At 41.3% G+C, this 25,965-nt stretch overlaps 1 protein-coding gene across 1 annotated transcript in view; it reads right to left on the bottom strand.

Moving 5' to 3' along the window:
* LOC145346986 (lethal(3)malignant brain tumor-like protein 4) overlaps window positions 1–25,965 on the bottom strand; it is a 329,699-nt gene that overhangs the window by 152,697 nt on the left and 151,037 nt on the right. Inside the window, exons 15-16 of the mRNA XM_080194871.1 lie at window positions 22,908–22,993; window positions 9,525–9,635 (exon numbers count right to left, since the gene is read on the bottom strand). Coding sequence (XP_080050997.1) covers window positions 9,525–9,635; window positions 22,908–22,993 — 197 coding nt within the window. The remainder of the gene's footprint in view (window positions 1–9,524; window positions 9,636–22,907; window positions 22,994–25,965) is intronic.

Here is a 25,965-nt window from a genome sequence, read left to right as displayed (position 1 = left end):
AGCTTGGTTAGAGGCACCAGTGTTGAAAACAGCATCACAGTGTCACTTGGCAGCTTCATGTGCAGTGCTTGTGGTAGAACCTGCCTCCTAATGACTGGCCTTCTCAGCTATCAGCTGAAGTGCATCAAATGAAGACACTCCACTTAAATGGACAATTTGTTTCATGGTAATCATCTCTTGCTGATGGAAGGATTCCAACAAAAACTGCCCTCACTTGCAACATATTCCTCTCCTGTACTTAATTAAGGCCTTTAGGTCTTGAGTTCTGTACTTTGTTGGTTTATGATTCCACTTTCAATGTTTAGTTATACAGAATCACACCAAGTGTTAAAACCTGTCACTGCAAAGGCAGTAGACAGTACTCCTTATGACTGTTCAATGCAAAGTGTTGCAAAGATGTTAATGAATCTGGCTACCTCCAAGAAGTGCCAATGATTTAGGGTGGATCAGTACCTGGAGAAGGATAGTGGGATGTTTAGTGAAGGAACTGCCATCAAGAGGCAATGAACTGATTCTTGAATTAGCCAATGACATCCCCAAGCTAGAATCATGATGCCGCTTTTGTATAAATCTACGTTCACATTGCGATGCTAAGAACATAAGAAATAGGAGCAAACGTAAACCATATATTCCATTGAATCCACTCTGTCATTTAGTACAATTATGGCTGATCATTGGTTTTCCATCAATTTCCCCACAATTTCACTTGATTCCAAGTGTTCAAAAATCTATCTCAGCCTTTAATACATTCAGTAATGGTACATCCACAACATGCCAGGGTATAGAATCCCAAAGATATGCAACCCTCTCAAGTGAAGAAATTTCTCCTCATCTCAGTTCTAAATGACCAGTCCTGTATCCAGAGATGTACTTAGATTCCCCAGTCTAGGGAAATAACCTCTCAGCATCTACCCTGTCAAGCCCCTTCAAAATCTGGTACTATTCAATAAAATTGACCTTCATTCCGCTAAATTCCAGAGCATTTAGGTCCAATTTACTTAGCCTCTCATTATTCCACAAATTTCTCCTTCAGGTACCAATTCAGTGAACTGTTGCTACATCCCTCACAATGCAAATTTACTCTTTTCTAAATAAGGAGGCTAAAACCACACTCAGTATTCAAGGTACTGTCTCAGCAAGCCCTGTGCAATTGTAGCTAAACCTCCTTATTCTTGTACTCCAATCACAGTACAATAAAGGCCAGAGCGCCATTTGAGTTTCTAATTGCTCGTTGTGCCTTCATGCTAATTTTGTGTTCCTTGAATGCTTACACCCAAGTCACTCTGAACATCAACATTCATAGAATGTACACAATGCTCAAGATGGGAGAAAAGCATTGTCTTCTACAAATTAACTACTATATTAAGACCTGTACTCTATCCCTCAAGCTATATAAGGATCCTATTTGCCTTGCTGACCACTGTTGACACTGTGCTGATAATTTATAAGTATTTTTAATAATGCACCAGATTTTTTTTCTCCACTATATGTTCCTGAAGACTACTCCCATTTATTTGGTATTTCCACTGTTGGTTGTCCTTTCCAACTTCTTGGTTCCACATTCCTCAGTATTAATACATCTCTGACTTTTTGGCAGAATTGCCCAAAATGTTCAAATCCTTTATAAATGACATCTTTATTCTATGCAATATAAACTTTGCTGGGTTCTGTTCCTTCCCTTGTCCCAACTTATTCAAAAATCATTAAAAACAATGGACTCAAACTTGATTCCTGCAGTATCCTGTTGGTTATTTATTTGTATATTGGTACTGCTTTCTTAATAACTACTATGTCCTTTGCTTCAACCAGTGAATTATGCATTTGAAATGTATCCTCTTATTCTATGCAATTCTACCTACTCATGTGAAACTTGGTCAAAAGATTGGCTAAAGGGCGGCACAGTAGCACAGTGGCTAGCACTGCTGCTTCACAGCGCAAGGGACCTGGGTTCGATTCCTGGCTTGGGTCTCTGTCGGTGTGGAGTTTGCACATTCTCATGTCGGCGTGGGTTTCCTCTGTATGCTCCGGTTTCCTCCCACAGTCCAAAGATGTGTGGGTTAGGTTGATTGGCCATGGTAAAATTGCCCCTTAGTGTCCCGAGATGCGTAGAGGGATTAGATTAGAGGGGGTAACTATATGGCAGTAGGACTTGGGTGGGATTGTGGTCGGTGCAGCCTCGATGGGCCAAATGGCCTCTTTCTGGACTGTAGGATTTCTATGATTCTATGAATTCTGCACATATTAAAATTGCCAAGTTCCCCTGCCAACTATCCCCATTATCATAGAACACTGGAGCCCATCAGGTGCTAGTTCTTGAGTGGAGCTATTCCATTACTCCCATTGAACTGCTTTTTGCCCACAGTTCTGTAAATTATTTCCTTTGAAGTAGCTTTTCAATTCCACTTCAATGTTACTCTTGAATCTGCATTCACCATCCAATAAGGCAATGCATTCCAGATTATCATAAATCACTGCATTGGAAATGTTTTGCAATGTTGCCTATGGACCTACAAAAACCACATTAAAACTAAGACCACTGTTTATTGGAAAGATCTCTGTCAAAACCATTTAGGGTTTCAGACATTGCTATTAAATCTGCCCCTCCCTTCTCTGCTCTGAAGAGGACAAAACTCAGCTTATCCAAATTCTGAATCACAAAAAGTTAACTTAGAAAAGGCAACACAGTGTAAGTGTTTAATGGAAAGGGAATCTAGTGTAAAAGTAGGGAAATGCTGCTACATCTGCACAAGGTCTTTGTGAAACTGCATCTGGAATACTATGTATGGTTTTGGTCCCCTGATTTAAGAAAGAACATAACTGCATTAGAAGCAGCTTAGAGAAGGTTCACTCGACTGATTCTTGGGACGAAGGGGTGATGTTATGAGGAAGGATTGAGCACATTGGACGTATACCTATTAGAGAATTTAGAGGAATGAGAAGTGGTATTATTGAAACATAAGGGAGGGACTTGACAGGGTGGGGAACAATCAAGAGCTAGGGGACAAGGCTAAAAATTGGGGGTTTCTTATGACTGAGATGAGTATTCTTTTCTTTCAGAGGGTTGCTAATCCGTGGAATTTTATTGGAGGCTGGTTCATTGACTATGTTCAAGGTTGTGTTAGATTTTTTTTTTGAATAATAAGGGAATCGAGAGTTATAAAGTGGGTGGGACAAGAAAGTGGAATTGAGGCCATGGTCTTACTGAATAGTGGAGCAGGCTTAAAATGCCTAATAGCCTCCCCCTGCTGCTAATCCTCATGTTCGGCATATAATTGACATTGTTTATCCTGGTACAATTCTAGTAAATATCTTTTGCACCCTCCTTAAGGCCTTAATATTCTTTCTCAAGCGTGGATGTCAGAATGGAACACAACACTCCAGCTGAGGTCAATGCAATATTTTAGATAAATGTTTGGTGTCACGCACTTGCTTTTGAACTCCATGCCTGTATTAGTAGACCAGAGTCCCCTATGCCTTTTCAGAAGCCTTCTCAACTTGTCCTAACTGTTTAAAATATTTCTGCACACATATTCCCTGCTCTCTCAGTTCTGGCATGCCCTAAAATTGTACCATTTGTACAATTTCTCTGCATTAAATTTCATCTACCATGCGTCTGCCCATTTCACCAGTCTGTGCCCTCCTGAAACCTGTTACTGTCCTCCACTTTGGTTACTGAACCACTCCTCAAACTGGGATCCACAAAGACTTTTCAGAGCTGCAATGAAATAACATAAAGTGCTTACCAGGCATACAGGCCTTAGGGGTGGGTGATGTATGCAGCCAGAGGCTGGCATGACGCAAACCAGGAGGTGGGAGCAGAATGCAGATGCCACATGTGCAATGCAGCGTTACCCTGGCAGGGGTGTGCTCAAAATGGTACAAAGTTTGCTTTATTTCTAAATGATCTGAAAGCAAATATCTTCATGCAAACATTCATTTTGTTCTAAATATTATTAAAATCCTCTGCACATGCAGAACTTGGATAGTCTGGATAGCAGTCTTGCCATCATTACCCCACTCAAACTGGCAGCAAATGTGGGAGTCTGGTATGCACAGATAAACACGGAAATCCAGAAGTTGCTGGTTCCTCCAGTGGGTTCACTGTATATGGTTATTTGTTCATATATGGGGAGGGGTGGAGGTGAGAGGGTCTTTGATTCCTTATCCATTTCAGAAGGGATCTGTCAACCACAGAAGGTTTTGGATTCATTGCTTTGCTACATTTTGCGTTACTTGCAAATTCTGAAATTATTATCCTGTATATCGAAATTTAAAATACATCAAAACCAGCGGTGGTCTTCATGCAGTCTCCTGGGAAAAACCACAGTACTTTACTTCCCTCCAGTCTGAAAAACAATCACAATTCTCTGTTTTCTTAGTCAATTTTATATCCACACTGCCGCTGTTCCTCTAATCCCAAGGGCTTTAAATAACTCAGCAGATGTATTATACACAATCCACCACCTGTAAAGTCATGTAATTCTGAAAATGTAGCAGAACAAAAGATCCAGAAGGAAAGGCAGCACTGGGGATAGCAAGCTCGTGCAAGGATTTCTGAAAAGCATTCAGCGACTTTGAGGAATTACGTATTTTGTTTTAAATGATATTTATAAATTTAATAGCTAATGGTTTGAATGGGTCAGAGGGCAACATGGTTATTGAAACTGTTTTTTTCCCCAAGGCTTCCACATTCTTAAAAGGGAGTGGGACTGCTTATAATCAGCAAGCACTGGCAAATTCTGTGAAATGTCCAGCTTTTCTGTCAGACATTAAGAAATCTGAGAACACTGTAAGATCAACCAAAACCTGAATTGTGATGTAAAATCATAGAAACCCTACAGTGCAGAAAGAGGCCATTCGGTCCATCAAGTCTGCACCGACCACAATCCCACTGAGGTCCTACCCCCATATCCCTACATATTTACCCACTAATACTTTTAACCTATGCATTGCAGGACACTAAGGGGCAATTTTTAGCATGGCCAATCGAACTAACCCGCACATCTTTGAACTATGGGGTTGGACATAGCTCGGCACAACATTGAGGGCCGAAGGGCCTGTACTGTGCTGTAATGTTCTATGTTCTATAAACCGGAGCACCGGAGGAAATCCACACAGACACAAGGAGAATGTGCAAACTCCACACAGATAGTGACCCAAGCCAGGAATCGAACCCAGGTCCCTGGAGCTGTGAAGCAGCAGCACTAACCAATGTGTTACCGTGCCGCCTGTGTTTAAATTCAGTAAAGAAGCAATAGAAATGGCAGTCTATGATTCATAGTACACTGTTAGCAGTGAGTAACACTGACATTTTAGGAATTTCGTCTGTTCACATGGGCAAGAAATTGGTTGAAATGATTTTGAGAAGTATTTTGAACTGGTTAATTTGGTTTTGCTCTTTTGCTACTGCGGGCTGTTCTAAAATTGGACTGATTTACGAACTGTCCATTTTGAATTGTATTTCAGAACTTGTGTTTTCATTGTCAATTCATAAAATCATAGAATCATACAGTGCAGAAGGCTGCCATTCGACCCATCGATTCTGCACTGACTCTCTGATAGACCATCTTACCCCGGCCCTATCCCCGTAAGCCCACGTATCTACACAGTTAATCCCTCTAACCTACACAGCTTGGGACACAAAGGGGCAATTTGGCATGGCCAATCCACCTAACCTGCACATTTTTGGAGTGTGGACGAAACCAGAGCACCTGGAGGAAACCCATACAGTCATGAGGAGAATGCGCAAACTCTATACAGACAGTCACACAAGGCCAGAAATGAACCCAGGTCCCAGGCACAGTGAGGCAGCAGTGCTAACCACTGTAATTACTAGTATTACTTGCATGCTCTGACTCCCCAGGGTGGAGTTCTAGGTGGCAAGCCTGTAAGTAAGAGTCTTCTGGGCAGCCTACTAGAGTTAACTACTAGGAGTATCTACATTTTTCCAGGTTTTTTTGCCAACAGTCAGGTATATCAGGTGGGAAAACCTGCAGCACAAGACCACAGAGCTGGGGAACAAAAAGAGGGGCAGATTGTGATCAGGAGCATTGTAGTCATGAGCAAAGCTTGGAGGTAGGACGGACGTTGCAGAACAGGGGTGTTCTTCAGCTGGTGTCTGTTCATAGAGGTGGGGTGGTCAGTAATCAGTGGAGAGGTATAGGAGAAGACAATTATGGGGTGGCAAGCAGATTAGCATGTTGGGCCTGGTGGAAACACCTTCTGCACCTCCCAGTGCTGTGAATGTATATTTTCTAGATCCAGCCCATCTCTCTTCCTTTACCCAACCTCATCTCCCAAAGTCTGCGAAACCATGCCAAAATAAGCAAAGTAAATATTTCTTTAAAAAACTGGTAAAATGAAGGAAAATGGCCTCCTTAAAAACAACTGATTTATCTATCTCCCAAGTGCGGATTGGTCGGCCATCTAGAAATCACAACCCACCTTCGTTCTTCTGGAAAGAAGCATATTGGGTTTGAGTTTGAGATTTAGAAACTTCTACTTCTTACCTATGCCCATGCAGGAGGGAGTTGCTCTCTCTTTTTTTGTCCCATTGCCCTCTTCTTTTAAACATATCAATATTTCCCACAATAGGATTGATCCCAGGTTATCAAAACCATCAGATTTAAATTTAATAGGATCTTGGTATCTAAATGCCCTATTCAATTTATTGGCTGAATTCAAAAAATTCAAAGCCTGTTGCCTTGGTAAAACCGCTGCTTGGCCTTTCAATACAAATGTTTCAGTTTGGGGTTCTTCTTGTGATTTCTTTTTACAGCACCACCTTTTAAAGGGACCATACAATGCTTTCTCCTTAGCATTTTACAAATTTTACAAAGGCCAATCTATCCAACTTCGCATCAATAGGTTTGGCAATAAAATTCCAAAACAAATTAATGAAGGAGCAAGATTCACTGATACCAAACTACATAAAAGAATTATGTAGAATATCACACCTTGGTCAAATTAAACAACTCAAGGTTTTATTAAACTTCAGGACAAGATCAAGTTATGAAACTAAGCAAACTGTCTCCAGGAATCCACTGAGAGGAAAGCTCACAGCATGTTTGCTGTACTTATGAAAACAGTATTCACAGAATTCAATCAATTCTTAAAATGATGACAAGTTCAAGGTAACAAGAATGGGTACAAGATTTCAAAATAATTTTCCTTTTCTTGTGATGTGAAGGACAGAAAGAAACACAAGGCTGTAGAGTATTAAAATAAACAGTAAGGACACTTCTAATTCAACTAGATCAGCACAATGAAATAGTTTCAAGGAACATCAACATACTGGAACATTAATGATCCATCCTTCACTTCACTCAGCAATCCATTCATATCATAATGTGGAAGGAAAGAATTATTCCCAGGTTACTCTTGTACATCTCTTCCCCACTGTTTTAAAGAGATTTGTACATAGGTCTGCGAGCTACGAGCACCCATGCACAGCTGCAATTTGAATAAAGACAATTGAAAAAATTGAGAAAAATAGAGATTTACCCTGTTCGAAAAATAGGAATGAAATCAAAGAGCTGTGTTATCTAGGGATTTGATTTATTATTGTCACATGTATTTTATACAGTGAGAAGTATTGTTTCTTGCGCATCATACAAAGAATACCGTACATAGAGAAGGAAAGGAGAGTGCAGAATATTATGTTACAGTCATAGCTAAGGCGTAGAGAAAGATCAACTTAATGCGAGGTAGGTCCATTCAAAAATCTGATGGCAGCAGGGAAGAAGCTTTTTTTGACTCAGTTGGCATGTGTCCTCAAACTTTTGTATCTTTTTCCTGATGGAAGAGGGTGGCAGAGACTATGTCCGGGGTGCATGGGTCCGTCATTATGCTGGCTGCTTTTCCGAGGCAGCGGGAAGTGTAGACAATGTCAATGGGTGGGAGGCTGGTTTGAGTGATAGACTGGGCTTTTTGTATGACCCTTTGTAGTTTCTTGTGGTGTTGAATGGAGCAGGAGCCATCACCAGTAATTCAATGAAATTCTCTGAATACTCTTTTCATAAGTTCAGTAAATATGTTGTGAGCTTCCCTCTCATTGGATTCCTGGAGACAGTTTGCTTAGTTTCCTAACTTGATCTTGTCCTGAAGTTTAATAAGACCTTGAGTTGTTTAATTTCACCAAGCCATGATATTCTACATAATTCTTTTATGGAGAAAAAGAAAATTTGGTGTCAGTGAAGTTTGAGTTATCTTGCTCCTTCATTAACTTGTTTTGGAATTTTATTGCTAAACCTATTGATGTGAAGTTGGGTAGATTGTTGTTTGTAAAATTGTAAGACGCTAGGGAAAAAGCATTGTATGGTCCCTTTAGTGCTTTCTATGGTACATCTGTAAAAGTTGGTAAGTGTCATAGCTGACATGCCAAATTTCCTTAGTCTTCTGAGATAGTAGAGGCATTATGGGCTTTCTTAACTATAGGATCTGCATGGAGGGTAATGTTGTTGATGATCTGGACACCTAAAAACTTGAAGCTCTGGACCATTTCTACTTCATTCCCATTGATGTACACAAGGGCATGTTCTCCAATATGCTTCCTAAAATCAATTACTATCTCCTTTGTTTTGTTGACATTGAGGGAGAGATTATTGTCATCGCACCAGTTCACCAGATTCTCTATCTCTTTCCTGTTTGTCATTGTTTGAGATCCGACCCACTCTGGTGGTGTCATCAGCACACTTGAAAATCAAACTGGAGAGGAATTTGGCCACACAGTCATAGGTATATAAAGACTATAGTAAGGTGCTGAGGATATAGCCTTGTGGGGCACTGGTGTTGAGGATGATCATGCCTATCCTGACTGATTGCAGTCTGTGGGTTAGGAAGTTCAGGACCCAGTCTCAGTGGGTACATGTACTCATTGCATAAATGCTTACTTCTATATGTCTTTCTTTTTTCTAACCCAACCACCCAGCTGCTGTATTTCTACATTACAACAATGCCTACATTTCAAAAGTAATTCATTCTGTAAAATGCTTTTAAGATGTCCAGTGGTTGTGAAAAACACTATATAAATAAATGCAAGTGCTTGTCTAATTGATACCAGCTGTACTAAAATTCAATTTTGAATAACCTGAATATGGGAGAGGAGAGGGAAAGAGAAGGGAGAAGAAATTCTGACCTAGTTTTCAGCATAGCTAGCAAATTAGCACAGCTAATACCAATGACTTAACATAATCAACAAAAATGAGGATTCAGAGGGATAACATGGGATAAGCCTGAAAACTCCAGTACACTTCAGCCACATCAAAGGAATGAAGGAGTTCAGAAATACAGTAAAACATGATGAATATCCAAATACAGAGGGTGGAATTTCCCTGTCCCACCTGCCACAGGAATCGTAGGGAGTGGTACGGGCAAATTCCACCCTCTGTATCTGGATATCCATCATGTTTTATTACATATCATGCAAAAGTCTGCTGACCTCGGTGGGAGAGATTTTTTGGCTTTGGGATGAGGGTGGGCAGAAAATCCCACCCAGTATGTCAGAATCTTAAAAAAACACATACCTTTATCCTTTGATCATCAACATCTACAATTGTGGCAATGCGAATCAACATTGGGTTCCTCTTATCCACAGCTTCAAGCTTCATATTCACTTGGAAACCATGGGGTGGCCTCTGTTGAATGTAAGATTCAGGAGAACGATAATTTACTCTCATTAACCTGTTGTCCAAACCTAATGGCCAAGATTACATGTAGAAATGTAATAGAAACAGTTATCACCCAATAAGAATTATTTTTTGACATGAGTAATAAATTCATGATGTGAGAAAGCATCAGCTCCAAAATATATTTTATTTCAAACCACTGAACAGAATAAATAAATGTAAATTTATGGATAATCAGTGAACCATCAGTGTTAACATATATTTATTTCTGAAAAATAAATTTTTCCATACAAAAATTCACAACTGCAGTGCACTCAAGTAATGTTGGAGGGTTTATGGTCAGATAGAAAGGATTCCAGTGGAAACAACTGATCAAATCAAGGTACCTGAACTGCGTAAATTGGCAAACTGAAACATAAGGCAGGAATTTAGCCAGAAACATCTATACCCAAAATAATGCACACACATTTTCCCCGGGAAATTACTCAGCTGGTTGAGCAGCATCTGTGGAGAGTGAAATAGAATGATGACAGGATATGTGGATGGCACAGTGGCTAGTACTGCTGCCTCACAGCGCCAGGGATCTGGGTTTGATTCCCAGCTTAGGTTGCTGTCTGCGTGGAGTTTGCCCATTCTCCCCATATCTGGGTAGGTTTCCTCTGGGTGCTCCGGTTTCCTTCCACAATTTGAAAGACTTGCTGGTTAGGTGCATTGGCCACGCTAAATTCTCCTTCGGTGTACCCGAACAGGAGCCAGAGTGTGGCAATTTGGGGATTTTCACAGTAACTTCATTGCAGTATTAATGTAAGCCTACTTGCGACATTAATAAATAACCTTTAAAACATTGACTTGAAACATTAGGTGTTTTTCTCGCCACAACATCTAGATTTAGGAATATTTAAAGCATTTCTTGTTTTTATTTTGAGTTTCCAGCAATACACATTATCTTGTTTTTGAATTGATGATTTTCTCTGTCCCAGGATTCTAAAGGCATAGCAATAGCCAGAGCCATCACCCACCTGTTACATGGGCGATAGTACACAGGGGAAGGGCTTTGGGCAGGGATGACTAAGACCAGGGGTTCTTACATCAGCAATGTCCTATCAACTGAGTACACCATTAGCAACAGAGTGCTTACTGAAATCAGGCACAGCAAACCACCAAACATTACAGTAGGGCCAAGATGGAAGTTCAAACTGAATATAGAGGCCTTGATCTCTTAAGGATTTCATGGATACTTTTTTTTAATGTTTATACAAAGGTCAAGGGACTAATGAACATGTCTTTTGGGGTTATGGGATCCCTACCATGGAACTACAAATGTTAACCATCATATGTGGAGCGAGATAGGTGTCTTTCGATATGTTTCAGTGACCTGGGCACTTGCTGTTGAAATGATTAGTAAGCAACTTTGGTGAAAACAGCACTAGGCCACCTTGGCAGACACATACTGGCACTAATGCCTGGACACACACTTTCAGCCCCATTATATATTGGTTACTTTTTCTTATATTTGACCCAAGCAAGATTATTTTCCCTATTTTAAATGCCAAGGTGCCAATTTTCCAGTTAGGCACACATTGGACGTGCAATCTTTAAAGCGATCAAAACGTCTGCCCAAAGGCAGCAGTGAGAGACTCAAACTATTTTCATGGTTGGCAGCATTTTGGAGAACCACTGCTGATAAGTTGCATGTCGACTAGGGAACTGGGGATGAATCTGGCAGCTCCTGAGCCCATGATGCTAATCCAAGAATCAACATTTACAAAAACCACTCTCAAATTTCTGAATAGTAATTCAGGAAAATGATTTAATGTATAGATTATTCTATGACCGGATTCGGTTATTTGACTTTCATAACCATAAAAGTGAATCTGAGGAACTGCGAATTGCATTGAGCAATTATCAACAAACATCCTCAGTTCTTTAAGATTTTGATAATTCTACTAATTTTTAGCACCTGGGGCATTTATGGATTTTATTTTTAATCACAGTTTAAATTAAATGGTTCAGTTTGAAATTCTGCCAGTTGGAATTCTTTACAGGAAGGCAGTGGTGTTATGAGGCCAGCTGATTTTATAACTGGACAGGAGGATTCTGGAATGGAACCCTGGTTCAAAGACAGTAACATAAATTTTTTTAATAAGACACAGAGGAACAGAGTCACAGGACCACTAATTAGTTTCAACAACAAGAAAATAACATTTATTGAATATGAAACATTGGATTATGATTCAATACTCCTTTATTCCCCCCCTCTTTCGCTTCATAATGATTCACAAATTTTAAGGTTAACATGATTACAAAGAGGCACATACTAAAAAGAAACCAAAAAACCCCATACATGCAAACGCCTTTGTTCAACATGAATCTAATTTGCATTTTATCCTTTCTTATCCAGAAATTAAACACACTTAAATCTTGACTTATTTCTAATATTTAACAATAATTAGGTCACTCAAAACTACCTCTGCTTCCTAAAATGTATCATTCCTTTGAAATTTTTTTTAATTTATTCATGGGACATGGAGTCACTGGCTGGTCAGTATTTATTGCCCGTCCCTAGTTGCCTTTGAGAAGATGATGGCCAGCTGCCTTCTTGAATTGCTACAGTCCATATTCTGTGGGTTGACCCACAATGCCATTAGGGAGGGAATTCCACGATTTTGAGCCATCCAAGTTAGGATGGTGAGTGGCTTGGAGGGGAACTTGTAGATGTGATATTCTGCTGCCCTTGTTCTTCTAGATGGAAGTGGTTGTGGGGGTCTGGAAGAGCTGTGTAAGGAGCTTTGGTGAATTGCTGTAGTGCATCATGTAGACAGTACACACTGCTGCTACTGAGTGTCGGTGGTGGAGGGAGTGGATTTCTAGATGTGGTGCCAATCAAACAGGCTGCTTTGTCCTGGATGAGGTAAAGCTTCTTGAGTTAGAGTTGCACCCATCCAGGCAAGAGGGGAGTATTCCATCATACTGCTGACTGCCTTGTAGGTGGTGGCAGGCTTTGGGGAGTCAGGAGATGAGTTACTTGCTGCAGTATTCTGAGCCTCTGACCTACTCTTGTAGCAGCTGTGCTAATGTGGCAAGTCCAGTTAAGTTTCTGGTCAATGGTAACCCCAAGGATGTTGTCAGTGGGGGATTCAGTGATGGTCACACCACTGAATGTCAAGGGACTGTAGTTAGAGTGTCTCTTATTGATAATTGGCATTGTCTGGCATTTGTGCGGCGTAAATGTTACTTGCCACATGTCAGCCCAAGCCTGATCTTGTTACATTTGAAAATGGACTGCTTCAATATCTGAGGAGCTACGAATGGTGCTGAACATTGTGCAATCATCGGCGAACATCCCCACTTCTGACCTTATGACGGAGGGGAGGTCATTGATGAAGCAGCTGGGCCTAGAACACTACCTTCAGGGACTCCTGCAGAGATGTCCTGGAGTTTAGATGACTGACCCTCCATAAGCACAACCATTTTCCTATGTGCCAGATATGACTCCAACCAGTGGGGAGTTTGACCCCTGACACCCATTGATTTGCTAGGACTTCTTGATGCCACACTTGGTCAAAAGCAGCCTTGATATCAAGGGCTGTCACCCTCACCTCACCAGTATTGTATGTAAACTTTGAGGGGCCCAAGGAAGTTAAAGATAGAGTTGTGACTCAGTTTACAATCCACTGAGTGACTGAGGGATAATAGTTGAGAAATTGTAGTCTTCTCATCCTTGTTGGCATTGTGTTAACATGACTTTGGAGTATGACTCTTCTGGATACAGCTTAACATCACTTCAAAGACAAAGAAGAGAAAGACATTTGCTGGAATTCTACCACCCCACCCACCTGGGAATCGGAGCAGGTGAGGGGCAGACGGTGGGAAGGTCCGTTGACCTCGGGTGGGATTTTCCGGTGTCAATCGAGGAAGACCGTAAAATCCTGCCCATTGTCTGTGCTGGCAATGCTAATGAACTCCTGAGATCTTGATAGACGAGAAGTTTCCATGTTGTCTTCATGTTTCTTGTTAAGTATATTACTCAATATATTACTCAATAAATACTTGGTTGATTCCTAAATACTCATTGTTCATACCTTGTAGGCTAACCACAATCAAGGACCCTAATGTAAGGAATCAGGAATTCAGAATTTAAGCATTTGTAGTTAGAAAGGTTTTTTTTAAATCTGAAAACCCTAAACCTTACACTTCTGACCTTATGGTGGAGGAAAGGTCATTGAGGAAGCAGCTGAAGGTGAACTCCTGCACGAGAAAAAGTGCAGAGGAGATTCACCAGGATGTTGCCTGGGCTGGAGCATTTCAACTATGAAGGGAGGCTGGTTAAGCTGGGGTTGTTTTCTTTAAAGCAGAGAAGGCTGAGGGAGACCTGATTGAGATGTACATAATTATGAAGGACATAGATAGAAAGAAGCTTTTCCCCTTAGGACAGGGATCAATAACCGGAGGTACAAAGTTAAGATAAGGGACAGGAAATAAAGAGGGAGTTTGAGGAAAAGCCTTTTCAGCACGAGAGTAGTGGGAATCTGGAACTCACTGCCTGAAAAAGTGGCAGAGGCTGGAATCCCCACAACATTTAAGAAGCATTTAGATGAGCACTTGAAATGCCATATGATATAAGAATAGGGATCAAGTATTGGAAAATGGGATTAGAATAGATAGGTGCTTCATGACCAGTGTAGACACAACGGGTTGAAGAGCCTCTTTCGGTGCTGTAAAACTCTACAACTCTATGGCACGATATAAAATGGTTTAGATATTCTGTCTCTGGGATCAATAATACTTAAGTGTTTTTACAAAAAACATCTAGGGTGACCAGGGTGAGTTTATGTTGTGGACATCACAACAGATCCAGTGACTGTACGCCTACCGGTCTGCAGGAACCTGTCTTTGGATATCATCCATGATATTGTCAAGACAATAATGAGGCCACAGACAGCAAGGAGTACCATTGGAAACACTGTGCTAAACTGTGATAAGACCACCTAACTCCACAATGCACATTATTAGCCTTTGGATTTTTTTTGGCACATCGTTCTGAGGAATTACTATTCGTAGACATGTTCCTCCTCAGTCATCACTCATCACTAATTCAGGAGAGCAAGATGCACTAATTGAAAACAAGAAGGTGAAGATGTCCAATACCGGCACAAGGTTAACAGATGATCCAATCTAAACTGAAATGTTTAAGTACCACACCTGAGTGGTACCACATGGATTGCTGCAGAAATTGCCAGTACATGCCAGAACCAAGATTGTACCAAGTGCAAAACCAAATGGAATGATAGTGTGACAAAGCAGATGCAAATCAGAACAATACCACAACCGGAAACATTGAGTAATCCTAGTGTGAACAGAACATGATCTAAGATGCAATGCGAACACTGCATCCCGAACACACATTCTGCAAACATATCACAGCCTTCAGTCAAAATCAACGTATCCCAATCTGGATGGATAAGCAAAACGCTAATGTATTTCAGAGACTTGTAAATGTATTGTTTTTGTGGTTGGTACAGACTCGATGGGCCAAATGGCCTTCTTCTGTACTGTAGAATTCTAAATGCATTGAGTCTGGAAGGTTCATTTGGTCAGTGCAGGCTTGGAGAGCCAAAGGGCCTGTTCCTGTCCTGTAATTTTCTTTGCTCTTTGTATCAGGGTATCAGGATATGTACAGATACAATGGCGAGGATTCTCCCAAAAAAAATTCTAAGTGCCAAATTTGTAAAACTGAAGTAAATACCGCTGTTTTGTTTTAGTGGGATTTTCAAAATGAATCTCCCACACTCTGCCACATCACAGACTGCCCGAGCATGAATTACAATAAGAATCTGTGGGCAGTGCTTATTCCCACCCAAGACGCTATCAGCACAGCACTGAGTGGGCCACTGCGCATGCGCCGATGTCAGCACCTAGGTTGGTCATGCACAGTAGCCCCATTCTGCTGGCCTCCTGATCATTGGCCAGCACAGCATCGCTGCCCTCCGCCTGCCCCCACCCCCCCACTGACCACACACCACCCCCACCCCCCCGCCCCCCCCGCAAAAAAGATCTGATCGTCTCTGGGCCAGTCCCAAGTCTTCCCACCTGCCTCGATCTCTCCTCCACCTCCCCCTGGCAGTCCTGATCTCCCAATATGCCCCTCCACTCCGGCAATCCTGAATCCCCCACCCTCTGCCTTCTGCACCCCACCCCGATGGCCTGCCCCGATTGCTGGCCACTCTCCCTCTATCAATGATCCAAAGTGCAGTGTGGCAGAGGGATTCCCCCACCCCGACATAGGCTCTACTCCCAATAGGCCCTGCCCCCTTGGGCATTGGCACTTTGCCCTTTGGGCAGTGCCAGAGGGCCAGACTGGCAAAGCCCAGAAGGCACCCCCCCTTGCCCTGGGGAGCCCTTCATGCACCCCATTCGCTCCAGTAGGTTTGGCCGCCATTAGTAGGGAGCTGTTGTAAATCCCGCTGGAGTGAAATACTCTTGATGGGTGGGGGAGCTAGTGGGCCTAGACTTCAGTCCTGGTTCTGCAAATCCGATTCAAATTGTGATTTAAATATTTTAATCAGCTCCGCACCGATTTCTAGTGCTGAGTTGACAACGCTGGAAATCCAGCAGTCGGGGATACTTGGAGGCCATAGCATACAGCGGGAAGCACACTAAACAGCCTCCACTTATGTTGCTCAGCCCCCAATGTTCCTTTTTTTTAACTTTCATATACATAGATTAAATCTCAAAGAATAAATGTCTAGTTTCAAAAAAAAGGATACGATATTTATTAACCTTTAAGGATTATCGTAAGCTGCTGTCAATTATTAGCAGTGAGAAAGCTTGTGATATAGTCGTCCCATGACTCTGTGCTCAGAAAAGAGCAGCAGCACTACACACCAGATGTGCCTTCTCAGTCTCCCAGTTAACCCTGCCTTATCTTCACAGAAAGAACCCACATGACTGTTTTATCAATCTGTGCCACGTGATATGCATTTACAACAAATAGAATGTGAAAGGTCTTATCCATGATTCCAGAAAAAGAGGAATCTTTACCCCACTAAATATGAAAGCACATTAGTTTTCAGACTCTCTAAGCAAGTAATAAATTATAGTGCCACGTCCACGTAAACTGAGTTCATGAGAGAAGAATTTAGATCTGCTGCAAAGTTACTTCTAAATACAAGAATCGCAAATTAAATGGGACATAAGCGTCATTTGGAAAAGAGCAAAGGTGAAGAGACTTCATTTATAAATATAATGTAAACATTTACAAAGGTAAAGACTAATGCTTAATAAGAAGAAAACACAAGACTAAAAGCAGGACACAGGAACTAAAACATGAAATGAAAATAAGCAGAACATTAAAACAAAACATTATTAAAAATATATCTATTAAGTCTTGACGGGGAATTTGAACAATGAGAAAAGTAATCAGGAGCCACACTGGACTAAAGTCAGGTTTATACAGGTTTATTGACAAAAGCCTGCAAATCTATCTGCTTACATCACTACAGGTTATGTGACATTCTACCAGCAGAGATACAACTACTTTGTTCACATAACATCCATCACGAGATTTCCATCTCTCAGCATCTACAAGAACATGGCAGACATAGAGCAACATCTCTAAAACAATGTATTTGTTTTAAACAGGAAGGACATATTTAAAACATTTTGTGTCATCATGCTTTGGTAGTTCTTAGTCTGTTGGTTACAATATATCCTTTTCCCCCCTTTTGAATCAGCATGGAAATTCAACATGATGTTAGACCACCTACTTCTTTTCATTTTGGATTGAGTAATCCACTGCAATTTGATATTAAAGGAGACAGTAGTTAAGATGGGAGAAACAGCCAGAGACCAACAAAAGCAATTCAATAAAATCTGTACATGGACAGAGAAATGGGCAATAAAATGTAAAGGGGACAAGTACAAGACAGTGCACAATGAGAAAAAAAATCAATTTCATACAAACACATTAGATGGTTTGAAACTAACCAAGGGTGAAGATAAAAGCCATTTGACGGGGTTAATTGATGCAGCACTAAACAGATAAAATCACTGTGAATCAGAAATAAACTAAACAAGTAAAAGGCTGAATTATAGTGAAAGTTCAGTAGTGTACAAATTGGAGGGTGTCATACCAAAACTATACAGTTCTCTGATTAGACTATACTTTGAATAGCTTGTTCGGTTCTGGTCACCAGGACGTATCTGAAACACTCAAGCTATAATGAAAATGGGGGGAAAAGCCACAACAGATGGTTGGAGAAGCTGGGACTGCCCCACAGCAATTTGACATTTGGAGCTTTAAGGTGAGATTCCTGGCCCATCTCAGGAACAAGTCCTGCTTAGAGAGATATTTGCTAATTGATGGCTAACAACTCTTCAGTTCTCACAGCTCTAGTGGGAATGCTGGCCAATGCTGGATTGCAGGAAGTTCCACCATGCTGAGGAGTCCAAGTAGGTCCAGCATCAAGGGTCTCAGCCCATTGGCCCAATGGGTTGGAAGTGGGCATAAGAGGAGGAGGAAAAGAGGGGCTATGGAGCCCCTCAGTTCAGAGGGAGAATCAAAGGGCGGGAATGACTAATGGGGGAATGACCTCCATTGCAGGTAAGATATCGGTGGAGGTGTTGTCTAGGCCCAAGGGGAGGTGGGTGGCCTGATCTCTCCCTTCCTAAAATTTCAGCTAGGTCAAGGGCAGACAGGTATCCAGCTGGAAAGCCATCAATTTTGATTTTACTTGCACCCCTGCTGGTAGGAAGCATAAAATGCAGCCCATGAATCCAGGAGAAGATTAATTGCCACTTATGATCAGCATAAACCAACAAAGAAGAATCAGCAGGGATTTTCTTAAGGTCAAGTGTACGTAACTAATTTTATTTTCAGAAAGTTTTTGATAAGTCCTACATAAGAGGTTAGTGTGCAAAATTAAAGCAATTGGAGGTAATATATTGACATGGATTAAGAATTGGTTAGCAGTCAGGAAACCGAGATGGGGAAACAGAATGGTAGAGTGTTATTTAAATAGTGATAGATTGCGAAGTGTTGATAAACAAGGAGACCCGGGTGTCCTTGCACACCAGTCAGTGAAGGCAAGCAGTTAGGAAAGTAAATGGTATGTTACTCTTCATTGCAAGAAGACTTGAGTACAGGAATAAGGATGTCTCATTGCAGCTGTACAGGGCCTTGGTGAGACCACACCTGGAGTACTGTGTGCAGTTTGGTCTCCTTATCTAAGATAGGATATGCTTGCTATCGGGGGAGTGCAGCGAAAGTTCACCAGACTGATTCCTTGGATGGCAGGATTGTTTAATGAGGGGAGATTGGATCAATTAGACCTGTATTCACTGGAATTTTGAAGAAAGAGAGGGATTTATTTGAAACATATACTTTTCTGACAGACCTGAACAGACTGGATACAAGGAAGTTGTTTCCTCTGGCTGGGGGATCTAGAACAATGGATCACAGTCTCAGGATACAGGTAGGGCACTTAGGACTGAGATAAGGAGAAACTTCTTCACTAGGACGGTGGTGAATCTGTGGAATTCTCTACCACAGAAGGCTGTGGAGGTTAATCACTGCATATACTTAAGAAGAAAACAGACAGATTTCTAGACCCTGAAGGCATCAACGAGTAAAGGGAAGCGTGAGAGTATGGTGTTGAGATAGAAGATCGACTATGATCATACTGAATGGTGGAGCAGGCGTGAAGGGCCAATTTTCTACGTTTCTATGTTTTCTTGAGGTAACAGGGAGTTTTGTTGAGTTAATGTTGTGGACCCGCAAAAGGCATTGGATAAAGTACCACCTTTTAAGCTTACCAGCAAAATTGAAGCCCATGGGATAAAAGAGGCAGTATTAGCATGGATGCAGTATTGACCAAGGGATAGAAAATAGTGGTGAATGGTTGAGGTTTTGGACTACAGGAAGTATACACTGGTGTTCCCCAATGTTCAGTAACTGGGTCATTGACATTTTTGAGAGATTTTAATGATGATGCTTGCATTTGCACACACTCAGAGGCCGAGCTCCAAACCATTGTGAACACCTTCCCTGAGACATATGAAAACATCGGCCTTACATGTCACATCCTTAAGATAAAGATCCTCTACCAACCAGCCCCTGCCACACAACACTGCCCCCTGGTTATCAAAATCCATGACAAAGCATTGGATAATGGGAGCTTACTGTCAACAAGGACAGATATTGAAGATGAGATTCAACACCACCTACAGTATGCCAATGCAGTCTTCGGTCACCTGAGGAAGAAAATGTTTGAAAACCAGGACCTCAAAACCAGCACAAAGCTCAAAGTGATACCCAGACATGGACTCTGTACAGCAGACACCTCAAAACCCTGAGATAGCACCAGAGTTGCTTCCATAAGATCCTGAAAATCTATTGGCGGGACAGGTGCATCATCGTCAGTGTTCTCACTCAGGCCAATATCCCCAGCATCATTGACCATGCTTAATCAGCACCGATGAGCAGGCCACATCGTTTGTATGCCTGACACCAGATTCCCGAAACAAGTGCTCTATTTGGAGCTTCAACACAAGTGAGCCCCAGAGGGCAGAGGAAATGCTTCAAAAACACCCTCAAAGCTTCCTTGAAAAAGTGTAACATCCCCATTGACACCTGGGAATCCCTGGCCCAAGACCACCCAAAGTTGAAGAAAAGCATCTGGGAATGAGCAGAACACCTCAGGTTTCATCATCGAGAGCAAGCTGAAGTCAAGCACTAACTGCAAAAGGGGCACATGACAAGCCAGGCAACCCACCCTCTCGCTCCTCCAACCACCACTGGCCCCACCTGTGACAGAGGCTGTGGTTACACATTAAACTCTTCAGTCAACTGAGAACTCATTTTTAGAGTGGAAGCAAGTCATCTTCGACTCTGAGGGACTGCTTAAGGAGGAGAAGACTTTCAATCAGGAATACAGGGCACAATTTCAAAATCTGCAGTTAACGCAAAACAGTAAACAGTGAATAGGAAAATGATGGTCACATGAGTATCTGAATTAGGAGGCATAGACCATTCAGCCTCTTGAGCCTACACCACCATTTAATAAGATCATGACCAATCTGATTGTGACCTCAACTCTACATTCCAGTCTGTCACCTATAATCGTGAGTCCCTCGTCAATCAAGAACTCCCAAGACAACATTGTAAGACTGGTGAAATGGGTGGTAATGAATTCAATGCAGAAAAACGTAATGTCGTGACATGTTTTGGTCAGAAAATGAGAAGTAACCATACATTCCAAAGATACCATTTTAAATTGAGTATTGACACTTAGTTGTGTTTGTGCATGAATCTTTGAAGGTGGCAGCAGAAGTTAATGAAGCATATGGGATTTTGGTCTTTACAGAGGCAAAGTGGACAAAAGCCTAATGCACTGTTATGCTTAACACATAAAAAATACTAATTCAATCCCAACTGGAGTATGGTGCCGAATTTTGGACATAACAGGACATGAAGATTTTGGAGAGGGTTCAAGAGATTTACTACAAGTACTCCAGGCTCGAGGGATTATAGTTATGTGGATAGATTGAGAAACTGGTATTATTTGTCTTCAAGCAAAGTCTACAACAAAAAGGCTAAACACTATTCACATTTCTTGTAAATCACGCAGCTCATCCTTCAACAGAATTCTCAATCCACAAAAGATTTAAGGTGGTTGGCAAAAGAACCATAGGTGAGATGAAGGCAACCTTTTTGTACACAAGTGGTTAGGATTTGGAATGCACTGCCTGATAAAGTGGGGGATACAGATTCAACAGTAGCCTTTAAAAGGGAATTAGATAAATACTTGACAGAAAAAAAATGCAGTGATATAAGGAAACAGAGGGGAATGGGGTTAACTGGTTTGCTCTTCCAAAAAGCTATCAGAGTTAGTGGAGCAAACAGCCATCCGTGCTGGACTGCACTATGATTTGAAGCTACTAGAACAAGGACCACCAGTTAAAACTGATGAAGGGAAGAACTTAGATCATATGTCAAGAAGAACATTTTCATAGAAAGAATGAGAAGTACATGAAATGGTCTTCAAGGTAGATTTGAAAAGGCCAAAATCTCGTCTTCTTAAGATGCGGTAAGATGACATGAGGAGAGCACTGCAAGTTGTTTTTCCTGGATGAATGAACTAAGATTGTCTCTGCTACCTATAATTATCGTGTAATCTCTAAGGCAGTAAAAAAACTTGAAGCATTAAGCTTTTGATGCGTACTACCTAAAATATCTCTAGGATCATCTCTGGGCCATCTTTATTCATTGTACAGATTAACCCATAGGTAAATGCAGAAACAAACATAGAAGAATGAGCTGTGTGATTTGCAAGAAATGTGAAGCATATGAATAGCGTTTACTGCTATCTTAGTTACAAGGCATTTCAGAATGTTCTGCCCACCACTAGAATGTTGTGAACATTTTTAGACACCATTACCAATCCTCATTGCTTGTACTCCTATGTTGTGTTACTCCAAGAGGCAGTATAAGTATATATTTTCTTTCATGGAATGTGGGCATCACTGACAAGGCCAATAATGGTTTTCCCTCCCCAACTGCCATGGAATTGATGTGCTTTGTTAGGCCATTGCAGGGAGCTTTTCAGAGTCAGCCACATTGCTGTGGGTGTGGAGTTAGATGTAGGCCAGACCAGGTAAGGATGGCAGATTTCCTGTTGGACAGTAAGGAGCCAGATAGGTTTTTATGATGATCAACCACAGTTGTCATGATCAGCATTACTGAATTACCTTTATATTGCAGATTGATTAGTTGAATTCATCCACTAGCTGTCATGGTGGGACTTGAACTCATGCCCCCAGAGCATTAGCCTGGGCCTTTGCACCACTAGTCCAGTGACATTACCACTAAACAATTGCCTCCCTTTATGTCATATATACATAAATTACACATGGGTAAAAGTTACAAAGCAAACTACACAATGGTTGAGCTTATAAGCTTCAAAAGAAAGCAAAATAGAATTTGTATCAATCTTGTTAGCAAAACATTTCCAATCAGAAAATGATGTAGTTCATGTATTTTTACTTTGAATCACTTTGCAACTATTTAAAATCATTTACATGGGCTGAAATTCTCCATCCACGTTTGCAGCTGGATTTATCAGCGCCACTGACAGTGAATGGAGTTTTGGCGGGGAAGCCAAATTTTCTGTTCTGACTCTGAATGGGTCCTACCACAGACAAGACCGGAGAATCCCACCCATTATTTCAGAAAGGCTTCAATGCTATCCTACAAAATGTGGAACGGGAAGAACAATGACGTACCACTTTGAAAGCACGAGCTGGAGCAGCAGTAGCACCCATCACGTCCAAATACTTCTTCCAGGAGAACTTCTCTGGATCAGAATACCCTGAAATGAAAAATGTTCAGAAATTATATTGATCCAGTATCACATAGACAACTCAAAATATGTGCAATATGCAATTTGAAAACACAAGGTTAGTTGTCATTCAAATATTATATAACATTTGAAAATTTATGTAGCATTTAAATATTCTTTAACATTTTAAATTGTTAAATATGGAATTTTAGAAAATCAGATAGAATTTAGAAAATAAGCTTGGGAGAAATTAATACAACTTTTCTGCGTAGAACACTACCATAGACATCAAATATCATTAAGTGATCTATTAAAAGTACATCAAGTAAAACAGAACAATTTTTCCTTGACAAACTCTTCTAGTTATATGGTGGTTGTCACATAGCAATCTATCGCAAGGTGCTTTATAGGTTGTGCAGCAGATACTAAATGAAGAGTAAAGGAAAACTTTTGGACCAAAGACATGAGAAAATATGGCTATTTTGAAAGGTTTCTGAACATGGGCAGAGTGCTGGCAACACAAAGGACTTCCAGAAGAGGATTCCAATGAGAATAGTGCCTCAAGGGTGCCTCAAGAGGTGCGGGGAATAAGCAGCAGCACTGTAAATGCAATTGTTTGACTCTGATTTTCATGTTCCAGCAAGTACAAATGAAGATCCCAGAAAATGTAGGTGTACATCCCTGACAACAATACTTGTGCAAAACTGATGCTAATGATAACATCATTTCCTTACAAATGGTATCAAGGAGATTCCAGGCTCTTTTTTTTTAATTCATTCATGGGAATTGGGTGTCACTGGCTGGCCAGCATTTTTGCCCACCCTCAGTTGCCCTTGTTCAGGGGCAGTTGACAGTCAACCACATTGCTGTGGCTCTGGAGTTACATGAAGGCCAGGCCAAGTAAGGACAGCAAATTTCCTTCCCTAATGGACATTAGTGAACCAGAGGGGTTTTTCCAACAATCAACAATGGTTTCATGGTCATCAGTAAATTCTTAATTCCAGATTTTTTTTTATTTGAATTCAAATTCCACCATCTGAAGTGGCGAGATTCGGTCCCCAGAACGTCAGCTGAGTTTCTGAATTAATAGTCTAGCGAGTAAACCACCAGGCCATCACTGCCCTATGCAACAAGTGTATCAAATTACCAAAAATGCAATTGCCATGAGCAAACAGACTGAAACATTCCTGAAATAGTTACATTTCAACATTAGAAACAAAATTTCCTTGTATCATGAAACCCATCTTATACAAAAATTAACAAATAATATGCAATTATATAGCATCTTTCATAGAATCATACAAACCCTACACTACAGAAAGAGGCCTTTCAGCCCATCGAGTCTGCACCGATCACAATCCCACCCAGGCCCTACCCCCATTTCCCCACATATTTACCCACTAATCCCTCTAACTTACACATCTCAGGACACTAAGGGCAATTTTTAGCACGGCTAATCAACCTAACCCGCACATCTTTGTATTGTGGAGGAAACCAGAGCACCCAGAGGAAACCCACGCAGACACGAGGAGAATGTGCAAACTCCACACAGACAGTGACCCAAGCCAGGAATAGAATCCAGGTCCCTGGAGCTGTGAAGCAGCAGTGCTAACCACTGTGTTACCGTGCCGTTAGGCGTTCCAAAGTGCTTCACAATCAATTACTCTTGAATGTGATCACTGAATTTAGTCCATTTATGTGCAGTACTTTCCCACAAACAAGACCAAGATAATGACCAGGTTTATGCTTACTTAATTGTAGAGAAAGCATCAGCTACACCAACAAGAACCAAGTTCCTCTCCAAATAGCACCATGGATTTTTTTATGATTGGGTCTTGGATAATATCTCATCCAAAAAAAGACGTTGCTTTGACAATGTAACACCCTCTCAGCACTACACAGCTGACAACTCAGAGTGTGTTCAGGTCTCCAGAGTAGCTCAAACCTGGAACTATCTAACTCAGCAACAAGCCAAACATCAAAGTCTCTGGGAATAGTGCCCTGAACTGATTGCTCTACTCACTTCACTCTTCCTTCGTGCAGTAACATCCCTATTTCAATAGCGACTGTACAAAAGTCGAGTCTAAAGGCTTTCCATCACATTTGTCTGAATCATGGGTTTCCTTTCCCCCCATTTTGATTTGTTGTTTCTTATTGTTTTTTTTCCTTCCTGCCTTAGCAAAATTGTTAATGGGTTGAGATGCCAGCAGCAAAGGTCCAAAGGCTTCCAGAATCTTTGGGTGGAATTCTCCCAAGTGCTGTAGCGGGGACTGGAAGGTGGAGTGCTTCCTGCTGTGAACTGGTGGAAAAACAAATGCACCCCATACGAAATTCAGTGGTGGAGTAGGCCTGGTTGGAGTCCACTGTTGTGTCCGCGTGCCATGTTAAAAGGTATCCAACATCAATTAACCACATTGAATAATCTGGACCTCCTGAAAATGAAGATAAGTCTGTGGGAACACTGTGACCAGAAAAGAGACCTTCTGACAATGAAGATAGATCTCCTGGAACATTCTGAGGTGGAAATAGACCCATCCAGGACAACTAATCTGGAAGGTCCACCTGCAGCTACTCTCCTGACCCACTACTGTTTTGTTTTAGGATCACGGGCAGGGTCAGGCCTTCACATGCATCCCATTAAAGAGACTTAAATGAGGTCCGTGCCACCCTCTGGTGAGTTTCCTGATCTGTCAGTGTGAAACTGATTTCTGAGCCTCCTGTCATATTCCCCCATCATCAAACATGCTAGCAGAAGAATTCTGCCCTGTCTTTCTCCATTCCAACCCTTTTCTTGAATTGTTTCTTTCAGGTTTCACGTCATTGCCCACTTACTCTTGAAGACAGGTAAATGAGCTAACATTCATAAACTGAATAGCATCAACACACACATTTCAATTTGTCTAAAATCTAGCATTAGCTATTTGAGTATAAACTGTTCCAATATCAGAAAATCAAGGCCAAGTACTAGTATGCCCAGATCTTCTGCTTCCACTCTCAGTTTA

The sequence above is a fragment of the Carcharhinus amblyrhynchos genome, chromosome 8, assembly GCF_965287045.1.
Source record: "Carcharhinus amblyrhynchos chromosome 8, sCarAmb.v2.hapA, whole genome shotgun sequence".
Lineage (NCBI taxonomy): Eukaryota > Metazoa > Chordata > Chondrichthyes > Carcharhiniformes > Carcharhinidae > Carcharhinus > Carcharhinus amblyrhynchos.
Note: the sequence above shows the minus strand (reverse complement) of the source record. Positions and strands in the feature narration are given on the sequence as shown.